Raw genomic sequence first — 11,204 nt, 5'->3', positions numbered from 1 at the left:
ATGTCAGAAGTGCAGGTAGGCAAAAAGACATGCTAGGTACAAGATTATGTGTGCATATAATAGAAATAAAATACAATGTGTGTTAAACTGACTTTTATTTGTATATTTAATGAAGTATTAAACTATTTTCGAAAATGTGTTCAGAATGAATTTTTTGACATCAGGAAGTTATTCTCCAACTGATAATTAACAGTTCAATCAGTGAGTACGTTTACTCACTGTTAACCGATTAGCGACACTTTACTAGCAGTGGGTATTTAACTGGTTCGTTAATTGAATGCTCATGCAGCTTTCCAATCAAAAAGAGTTCACAATATTAAAGAGGCCAAGAATATAATACTGAAAAGCGAGCGTTTCTAATTTTTTTTAAAAGGTCAACATTCCGTTTGCTTTCCTGGTCAAATTGCAAGTCTAGTTTGGCTGTCAGAACAGCTCCACCCCACCGATGACGTGAGAAGTGTATGAAGCTTTTAACACGGGATGACACTAACCACCTCGATTTCAAACGAAAATTATCCTAATTGCGCGGCGGTAGGTGTGCGCTGCCTGTAATCGGATTACAACTCCCAGAGCACGTTAGCAGCAATTTACTTCCTGAATCCTGCTGGAGCTCATCTCCGGAGCGATCACACAGCATGTCGGAGCTAGACGACAGGCAGCGATGAATCCGGCGAATAGCACTGACACACGGGAGGAAAACCTCTTCAGCCCCAATACCTACAAAGTTTTGGCAGTCATCACAGGCTCTATAGGTGTGGTAGGCTTCTGCAATAATCTCCTGATGTTGGTGCTCTACTGCAAATTCAAGAAGCTCAGGACCCCCACTAACCTCTTGCTTGTGAACATCAGCATCAGTGACCTACTGCTCTCGGTCTTTGGAGTTATCTTTACGTTTGTTTCCTGCGTAAAGGGGCGATGGGTTTGGGACTCTGCAGCTTGTACCTGGGACGGGTTCAGCAACAGTTTATTTGGTGAGTACAAAGCGAACGATTCATTCACCCCGTGACTGTGTAAAAGATTCACTGGACAGAACCCCTCTCCTGGCCCCTGGGTTATTTTCACAAACGGTGCGCTTGGGGAAAATTGGTTGGTAGCCGATTGGGCAGAAGATGACGACGCCGCGAAGTGTTAACTAACAGCTCTGAAATAAAAACAGGAAATGCTGGAAACACTCAGCAGGTCAGGCAGCATATATAGAGCGAGAAACCGAGTTAACGTTCTAGGGCGACGGCCTTTCACCATTAACAGATCACTGTGTTCTTGGGTTTGTGAATTATAGAGCTGAGCTTGCCAAGGCTCATCTCACAATGGCTTAAGATACAACGAGCTTTAGCGGAATGGGATGAAATTAGGATTCATGTTAAATGCCTTGTGATCCGTTAACAATTTCAGTCATTATGTTACCCTGAACAGTGTTGTTTCTGTTCTGTCTGTTTCACTTCAAATAAAGACAACACATGTTACGGGTTTTTTATTCGTATCATGGTTTGTTCAATTTCATTTTGAACACGATCACCGTATGCACTGAAATACTAACTAAAGTATTTCACTTTTAGTATATTTTGAAGTTTGTTAATGCTTCATTCTGCCGAAAAATATTGATTATACCAAAGTAGTGCAGACTAGTTTTTAACAAAAGCTAGCAGTTCTGTGATTATGAATGTTCCAATAGAAAGTAGTGATGATCAATTGCTTGAGCTTGCTGGGAGAACCAGATAATGGATCTCCTTACAGTGCTGGTCTGCTGGAGTTGCCATCACCCTCATCCCCAGGCCTTCCATGGATGCTGCTGTTCCTCATCCATCGTGAGGCCTTTGGAAAATGCTGTGGCTTTTAGCATACGATTATAATTTTGACAATTATCTCTGGGGTTTAGCGTAACATTTCTCTCCACAGACCAGTCCAAGCATCGCTTTAGCACCCTAAATAAATGCCCAGGTTGTTGCTGTTCGGTGTGGGATATGGAGATTGTGCATAGTTCTCATTGGGTGATTGCATTATGTAGCCTGTATCTCTTGGGGGCCACTCAGCCAGCCATCTTTCTGCTTCAAAGAGCTGTGTCATGTTTAATTGCCTCAGAATGAAGGCATCATATACCTTCCATCCCCCTCCCCCCCACAGCCCAGGATCTTTGGTTTGGCATGCATTATTTTCTGCTGGAAGTTGCAAACATTTACTCATTGATGAAATAACAGCTAACAGCTGCTTCATTAGGCCATAAGATTGCTGGTAGTTTCAGGATGGCTATGTGCAACGCATTGTGATACTGTATGCCTTGAAGGGGGGGGGGAACACAATTTGGAAAAAAAAACTTTCCAGGTTCTGCTGGTGGTGGTCATTGTGATGGTGCATGGTGAAAAGCTACCTCTTTCATGGACAGAATGACTCCTGTAGGTGACTGAAAATCTTTGACATAAAAGATGAGGGTAGTGGCAACTATGGTATAATTGACATTGAGAAAATTCAGGGCCTCTGAGTAAATCAGCTTTAGAGGAGTGGAGGGTATAACAGGGATGTATAGCTAGAGGAAATTGCTGAGATAGGGTAAGGCATGAAGGGACTTGAAAGTGAAAAATGAGGATCCAAGTCACTTCACTGAGGCACAGGGAGCCTGTCAAACTTGGCAAGAACATGGGGTGGTGGGAGTGCAGGACATCGGGCAGGTCAGGACCAGGGGTTTGCAATTCTGATTGTGTTATAATTTGTGCAGGGTGAATGCCAGCTAGGAGGCAGTAGCAAAGTCAAGCCTGGGTGGTAATAAAAGCAAGGATCTGGTTTTAACGGTGGTGAGAATGAGACAGGGATGGAAGAAAGTAGTGTTGATATCAGAATTAAAGTGGAGAAGGAAGTTAGCTCAGTTGAGAAATATGCCAATATTCTACTTGAAGTTGCAGCCAGGAAGGTTGGTGGGATCAAAGCCAGAGGCATATAGGTGCTGACATTGAGCTGGAGGAAATTTCAGCTCATCCTAGTCTTAATGCCAGACAGGCAATTGCAAAGTGTAGCCTAAGTTTTGAAATCAATGGAGGAGTTGAAGAAGTAAAGTAACATTTAAGTGTTTGTATTGATTTTTTTGATGGTTTTGAGTTGCTTCTGACACAATTAAAATCAAGTTTACAATTCTTTTAAGATAATAAATGTGGCAATGCTAAATGCAGCAGCAGCTCATGACATCAGAAACATACGTGCAGTGGTCTGCAGAACATAAAATATGGAAGAAAAAGCCATTCAACTCAAAAATCCCACTCCTTCACAGACCGTGTACAATATATTGCATCTGGGCATGCGTACGCTAGTCATCATGGGTATGGAAGGGGGCCCAGGAGCAAAGGACAATGGTGGCATAAAACCCACAATCAACAGATCTACCGCAACAAATCCAGGCATGAAGGAGAAGCAGTCCATTACAAAACTCAGGCTTAACAGGGAGGTTGTGACTTCAGCGTGCCATCTAGTCCAAAAAGACCATTCTATTGTGCTGTACAAAGAAATGTCCCTGAAAGTTACACCGTTCCCCAGCAGAAAGAGTTACACGCAAGTTTCCTGGCGTAAGTTAACATCAATATTCTTGGTGCATCTCTGGTGTCAATTGAGTGCAAAAACAGGAAGCTTCCATGCAACAATGGTGCAACATCCAACTTCCCCAAACCCAGGACTGATCAACAGTACAGAAAGAAGTGAGAACATTTCATGAGGGCAGGCAAGAGTAGCATGTCGCCATGTTCTCCCTGCCCACCCACTTGGGCACCACCACACTTCACCCTCTTAAAGCAACACTCACACTAACTGGGTAAGGGTGCCCACACTAACTGCTTTGCATAACCCCAAAACACCTTCCTCTACTTTAACATTCCCACATCTCTCACTTCACTTCCCATCACAATTTCCACACATTCCTTAAATGACAGCCTTATTCTCACACACAACCTAGCACCCCTTTAGCTTGCAATAAATGAAATGTTTGCTTTGAAGTATATTGGATGCTTGTCTCGTGATTCTTTATGAACATTACAGGAAGTCAGCAAATAGACTATTCAGTAGGTTCAGACCTCTTCATTTAGGTAAGGATTCCTGGCAAGATCCTGCTGAGCCAAACAGATCTGCTTTGGTGTCATCTGGCATGGTGTGTAGAAGGTAGTATGGATGTAGTGCTGCTACTACGGTTAATCGGTCAATGAAGATGTCCTGCAGAATATGCCCCTTGCAGCAGTGAGTGAGGACACAGCCAGGTTTCCATCATAGGCAAGCTGGATGACCTGGGGATTGGTACCTCTTCCTATTCACATACGTCATTAGCTGCACACTTGGTGCCTTCATTGTCACATGCATGCTATTGTGGCATCCTGCACCCTGGAGAATTCTGTTATGTTGTAGAAGTACCTGGTTCTGTGCCTCTGTTGCCTGGGGGTGATGTTGAAATGGTTGAATTCAGCTACTCTCATGAAAGAGGATTTCTGATACCTGCCGGATGCATGCCCTGATGGCTCCCTGGTTAATGTTGCACAGGTCACCTGTGGTAGCCTGGGAGGTTTCAGAGCCATAAAACTTCATGGTTGCTGTCCCTTTAATTGCCACGGACAGAGCAGTTGTGGCAGGGGAGCAAGTCTGCAAATCTTTATGATGAAGTTGGCAGAGGTGCCCAGTTATATGGAGAGGCGCAGCCCGTCAAATGCACAGGTCCTCATGGGAGCAGTGGCCTGTACAACATGTTGGGGAGGGTTGTACCTGGTGGGCTTCTGTCCTCTGCCATGTGTTCCAATTCTTCTGGCCTGGACATGCTACTGCTGTAACTCCTCCTCCCTTATGGTGCAGAGTTAAACTTCCATGGGGAAAGCCATCCCTTGTCCAAAGTCGATCTGTGTATGGGTTGGGAGTGTGGGACATCAGGCTACCAATATTTTTCTAGGAAGAGAGGAAAGTACTACAGCAAAATGAAGTGCAGATGTCTGTGATTTTTTTTAAAAATGTGACGGTAAGGTTTTAAAAAAAGTTCCTTTTGAAGCCTGTAATCGGTAAGTGAAGTTTGTGCCCCCTTTAGCTCACCAATTCCTGACTTGCACTTACCTGAAATGCTAGGAGGAGCTGTTGCACCATTTTTTTGGGGAGTGTACAGTTACAATGATTGCAGGAGCAGTGTATTTGCAGGGCTGTGTTTTTCATGGAGTGCACTGTCCAGGTTGAAGCTCTGTGAAGTTGAAAGGAACTTGGTATATTTTATAGGCATGTTCTACATAGACTGTGGAACACTTCTACATCAGGGACTCTGCAAAAATTGTATTAAGCACAGAGCCTTATCTAGTTGTAAAAACAAATTCCACTAGTACAGAACTAATATTCAGATTATCTTGCCGTGTGACACTCTCTAAAGCTCTTAAAGATAATATTAGAGTTTAAAAACATATTTGTACCTTTTTATGTTTCTATACAAATATGAATAAACAACAGGTCTGTCAGCACCTGAAAAGGGAAAGTAAAGGTTAATTTCCTGGGCATAGATTCCTCTCGAGATCAGGAAACTGAAAGATAATTGGGCCCTTTTAATGCAACTGAACAAACCATGGGGAAACAGTGGTGATGGGTAAATAATGTACAGGTCCAGTATTTGCCTTTCTCTTTGTTTTTCTCACTTTTTTTTTTAAAGGACTCCCTTTATTCCTGTTCCAGTTCTGATGAAGGTTTACACTTGAAATGCTAAACTGTCTCTGTAGATGCCTATGGTTTTCCAGCATTTGTTTCTAATATAGAGAGGGAATACTTTTGTGCAGCATCAAAAGATAGCATTAAAAAGTTCTATTGTAATACTGTCAATAAAAAAATCTTGTATAATTTCTACATTTTGCTGAAATCATTCTTTTTCTGTTGTGTAATTTAGTTGTGTATATGACTGAGAGGCATATTATGAAACCACTGTGCCTAGCTATAAAAAGCCTGTTTGTTTTCCTGTTTCTAACTTTGTAATGTCCATGTGATAGGATGCTGTCTTAATACAAGTGCACATTATATAGTAACCCTCTTTGCCTTGACAGGAATTTTTTTTGCTATGATTTTTTTTGATGTTTAAATACAATTGGGACCCAGTGAGTGGTGGAAACTAGACTACTGAGCCCTCTTGTGGTAGGCCACTGCCATGAACTGCTAGTCCTTGTAATGGTGCTCCCACAGTGGTGTGGGATATCCAGGGCTTGCAACCCTTAAAGGAAACTGGCTCAATTCCAAAAAATAAAAAAATAGCATATTCTCAAAGGTACTGATAAGGTTACAGAATATACTAAATATGCCTCATAAGGTGACAATTTTTCATTCAAAGGGCCTATCTCTTATCCCAAAAAATAGTATGATAAATTAACTGGTATTTTCTAGAAACTGTAATCTCCCCGAAGGCATCAGAAAATCAGGATTACTGTTTTACGGGGAAGAATCAGCCTCACCGTAATGTGTTGGGAGGGGTAAGATTTACAGCTTCTCCGAGATAGTGTATTTTTTTTGATAAAATCAGTGCGACAGGCCAAGACCCACAGTGAAGGTCACCAAGATTGATAAGGAGGGAGAGGGGAGAAGATAAACCAAGAAATAGGAATTAGTTGATGCCGAGCTTTTTAAAAACTTGTAGCTAATCTACAGAGGACAAGAATAATTTAATGTATCCGTATATCATTTAACTTCACAGGAATTTCATCAATAATGTCACTGACAGTCCTGGCATACGAGCGCTACCTCCGGGTGGTGAATGCAACAGCGATTGACTTTTCCTGGGCTTGGCGTGCCATCACGTATATCTGGCTCTACTCACTGGCCTGGACTGGAGCACCATTAATTGGCTGGAACAGATACACTTTGGAGCTGCACAGACTGGGCTGCTCGGTGAACTGGGACTCCAGAAACCCCAGCGATACCTCATTTGTCCTCTTTTTATTCCTGGGCTGCCTGCTTGTCCCTGTAGGTGTCATAGCTTACTGCTATGGGAATATTTTATATACTATAAGGATGGTAGGTAAAACCAGCTACTTCCTATCTTCAAAGTGTGAAATTGTATGTAAGGGAACATTCAAGGTAAACACTGCAAAATGACAGGGCACATATTCCACAATGGTGCTGGCTGCCTCCGGGCCGGGCAAACCAATTTTGGAGGGGTCCTCAAACATGTGTTAGGTCCCTTATTTGCATATGCGAGGGGATTAATGCCTGCTTCAAGTGTAGGTAATAGACACCCCTTGTTTGTTCTTACCCAATATGGTGGATGGTGTACTTCCAGCTGGAAATGTGCGCGCGCTTCCTGCATGCCATTGTGGGGACTTAGAAAGCCACTTAGGAACAGGAGTAGGCCATTCAGCCCCTTGAGCCTGTTCTGCCATTCAATGAGATCATGGCTGATCTCTATCCACCCTCCTTGGCTCCATATCCCTTAATACCCTTGGCTAGCAAAAATCTATCTATCTCAAATTTAAAATTATTGAGCTAGCATCTACTGCTTTTTGTGGGAGAAAGTTCCACACTCCTACCACCCTTTGTGTGAAGAAGTGTTTCTTAAAATCAGAATCATTGCATTCAGCGAGAAGTTAAGGTTATGTCCCATTGCCCTAGACTCCTCCACCAAGTTTCTCTCTATCTACCCTATCAATTCCTTTTCAAAATCCTAAAAAACTCAATCAAATCACTCCTTAATTTTCTATAATTCCATGTGTGAACAAATGCTTCCTTTCAAACATCTTACTTTAAATATAACAAATATACAAATATGTCTCCATTTAATCCTGAACTATTGGTTTGTACCTACATCCTTTTTTGTTATTGTGGTTTAGGTAGAAATAGTGCTCATGATTTAACTTTTTCTATCTCTTAGTGTCTGATATACCTCCTATTAAGTCCTCTCTGAATCATCATCTTTAAAGGTGGAAGAGATTTTTTTTCTAACCTTTCCTCATAACTCAGTCTGGTGCACTATGAATCGATCTCAAGGCCTCTCTCTGCATCACTTCTATGACTTGTATGTTTCTCTTATGCTTAATGTTTAGTAAATAATAAATAAAAAGGAACCGTTTAATGATTTTTGTATACCTGTTTGTAATTCCAATAGAAATACTGAACACAGGAAGTCTTCACAAACTCCATGTTGCTACACATAGTGACCAGATGAATTCAGAGCCATTAGCAAATTCTGTTATTAAGCAATTCAGGTTAAAGTAACAACCATGGTAATTTTTTTTTTATTCATGTGCTGGAACACCACTGCTAGTGCTGATTCTTCTCCGGTTTTAGCACCTTGTATTACAAACCTCCATGGTGGGTACTGGCAGCAGAAAACATACCTGAATGGTTTTCTGTACTAGTAGTTTATTACAAAAGTACTTGCTTGTGGAGGTTAGCAGGTGGGTGGGGGGGAAGGAAGAAGTTACAAAGTTAATTCAACTGTTTTGTGCCCCATATTTGAATTGTTTGCTGACACTCATGCACTGTCTAAGATCACACTTGAAGAATGGCTACTTCCAGAGGTGGCCAGAGTCTGTGGAACTGTACCATGGGTATGAGTTGGCACCTTCTGGATAAGAGGGGATAAAATTATGCCTGATTAGTCTACAGATTATTGGAAACATGGGGGAAGGGCTCAGTGGAAACAAAAGTGGCAAACTTGCCAGGTTAGTCCATTCCCAGATTTAACTACATATGACACGGAGTCTCCTTGTTTTGCAGCTTCGAAGCATTCAAGACCTTCAGACAGTCCGATTTGCAAAGATACTAACATATGAGAAGAAGATGGCAAAGATGTGCTTCCTCATGATCTCCACCTTCTTGATTTGTTGGGTGCCGTATGCCGTAGTATCCTTCATGGTGGTTTATGGTTACACTGACATCATTACCCCCACTGTAACCATTATCCTTTCACTTCTTGCCAAATCAAGCACAACATATAATCCTATCATTTATACCTTCATGAGCAGAAAGGTATGTTGTAGCACTTATCATAATAGAAGTAATGTTAACTCAAATACCTTGCATTTCCTTGATAGCTCAGCTGATTAAGGCAGTGAGTAACCTGAGTCGTACAGATCATGAAGATTGCACCTTTGATCCCTGGTCTTTGCTGAGTTACTTGATCTCAGCTGGAGTGACAAAAGGATGCTACAATGGGCCTTACATTCCTTGATGTAATCCAGGAGTGGTGTGTGTGTGTGTGTGTGTGTGTGTGTTCTCACATGCACTTCTCTAATCTTTTCAAAGGCAGATTGAAATACTTTAGTGAGACAAGGCTAAATGTGAATCATTTAAGCTGCTTTATTTCACAGGCAGCGAATGAGCATACAGCTTTCTGATTCTGACCAGATCTGGGCTTGAAAAACAATCTCTCTGTTCCCAGCAAATGGGAGAGCTGACACTCTGACTACTTCCCTGTTTGATTAGCCATTAGGCCTAGCAATAAGACCAGCTACCTCTTTCCCCCTCCTCTTGGGGTGCAGATTCAATGGACTTGGGGTGAGACAATTGATTTTCATTCTCATCCTTTTGAAGTAGACTTTAGCCGTGACTTGGAGTCACTTCTGTTGGAAAAGCTCACGTGTGGAAATTGAGTGAGGACAACATTGGGCTCATCTGTGATGCTCCCTCAATCCAATAGCCTATTGACCCTTGCTGTCTAGGCTCACCCATGATAGTGAGGTGCTAGAGAGATACCAAACATAAGTCAGCAGTTTCAGGAGAGGATCCAGTAACATCTCTATTTTAAAATTAAAATGCCGTCTTTTTTTCAAATCCTTCCATGGCCTTGCCCCTCACTATCCCTGTAACCTCCGCCGGCCCTACAACCCTCTGAGATCTCTGGCCTCTTGCGCATTCCCAAGTTTAATAGCTCCACCATTGGCGGCCATGCCTTCAGCTGCCTAGGCTCTAAGCTCTGGAATTCCCTTCCTAAACCTCTCTTCTCCTTTTAAGATGCTCCTTAAAACCTACTTCTTTTTGATCAAGCTTTAGGTCATCTGTCCCGATATCACCTTGTGGCTCGGTGTCAAGTTTTGTTTGATAATTACTCCTGTGAAGTGCCTTGGGATGTTTCATTACGTTAAAGGTGCTATATAAATGCTAGTTGTTGTGGCAGGCTATTCAAACATGGGGCATAAAAACTAAGCCTGATGCTTTCCTCAGCTGATGTTGACATACTTGCATTTCCAACAGAGGTTTCTGGAAAATAATCAGGAGCAGGAATAGAGTCTGATTTCCACCCAACCACCATTGAACTAACACCACTTACCTTCCCGGTCTGAATGACTGTCACTCATTGCACCGTAAAGAGTAATGGAAAAGTAAAGGTTTTGGTGTTCACAAAATGAAAGTGAAAATAAATAATATAGTTAATGGCAATTAAATAATATACTGACTTTTTGTGACCTTTCACAGTATCGATGGTGCTTAATGCAACTACTTTGCTCTCGCCTAATGAGAATCAAGTGGATAATAAAAGATCATGCTGTTAGAGTCCGAAGTGACGAGCCGGTCAAGCCCATCGTCTTATCTGAAAAGGCAGTGGACCGACCCAAAAAAAGAGTGACTTTTAGTAGTTCATCGATAATCTTCTTCATAACCAGCGATGAAGCTCAGGATATTGATAACACTGCTGAACTCAGTGCCACGAACCTAAACATCATCCAAGTGAGACCATTAAGATCGGAAAGAGCATAAAGAGAAAATAAAAGTGAATACTGACGCAGGGTGAACTTGTCTTCTTATTTATAGAAGATTTATTATTGACATTCCCTTTACAATAACCCTCTCTGTCACCGCATGGCTTCTATAGCACCTTGCAGTTAGATCTCGAAGAAAAAGTGATGATGAATTATAAGTTCTTTAAAAGTTAGGTTCCATTTTTCTCCATTTAATTTTTAATCATGCCTATAATATACAGTTCCAAACTTTTTTAAAAATTGAAATGTTAAGTGATATGTTTGAGCTCTCCAAATAGAAAATGCCCCAGATTCCTGTCCTTTGTTGGAAGAGGGAAATTTGAAGAATTCATAAAAATTTGGGCTGTTACCTTGTGAAACAATAGGAAAACTTATATTCTGAGCAATAAACTTCATCTAACATACTCATCTAATAATTCCTTTTTGCCATTTGAAAATACGCTAGCATTTCTTCTTTTTATTGGCCAGGAATTTTCTCTGAGCCACTCCTGCTTCGCCACCCTAACTTCACCAGAAGTGTGGCAGCAACTGTGT

At 41.7% G+C, this 11,204-nt stretch overlaps 1 protein-coding gene across 1 annotated transcript; it reads left to right on the top strand.

Moving 5' to 3' along the window:
- Positions 1 to 402: 402 nt before the first annotated feature.
- opn3 (opsin 3) lies at positions 403 to 11,204 on the top strand. Its single transcript, XM_067988727.1, has 4 exons — positions 403 to 971; positions 6,668 to 6,987; positions 8,689 to 8,940; positions 10,387 to 11,204. Exons 1-4 carry the CDS (start codon positions 662 to 664, stop codon positions 10,666 to 10,668), a joined length of 1,164 nt encoding a protein of 387 aa, XP_067844828.1. The 5' UTR covers positions 403 to 661; the 3' UTR covers positions 10,669 to 11,204.

The sequence above is a fragment of the Heptranchias perlo genome, chromosome 8, assembly GCF_035084215.1.
Source record: "Heptranchias perlo isolate sHepPer1 chromosome 8, sHepPer1.hap1, whole genome shotgun sequence".
NCBI lineage: Eukaryota > Metazoa > Chordata > Chondrichthyes > Hexanchiformes > Hexanchidae > Heptranchias > Heptranchias perlo.
Note: the sequence above shows the minus strand (reverse complement) of the source record. Positions and strands in the feature narration are given on the sequence as shown.

Excerpts from the sequence above, each read along its gene's own strand:
- opn3 (XM_067988727.1), top strand. The coding sequence starts at position 662 with ATGAATCCGGCGAATAGCACTGACACACGGGAGGAAAACCTCTTCAGC. Across the intron at positions 972-6,667 it reads GTTCAGCAACAGTTTATTTG|GAATTTCATCAATAATGTCA; the intron begins GTGAGTACAAAG and ends TTAACTTCACAG. Across the intron at positions 8,941-10,386 it reads ATACCTTCATGAGCAGAAAG|TATCGATGGTGCTTAATGCA; the intron begins GTATGTTGTAGC and ends GACCTTTCACAG.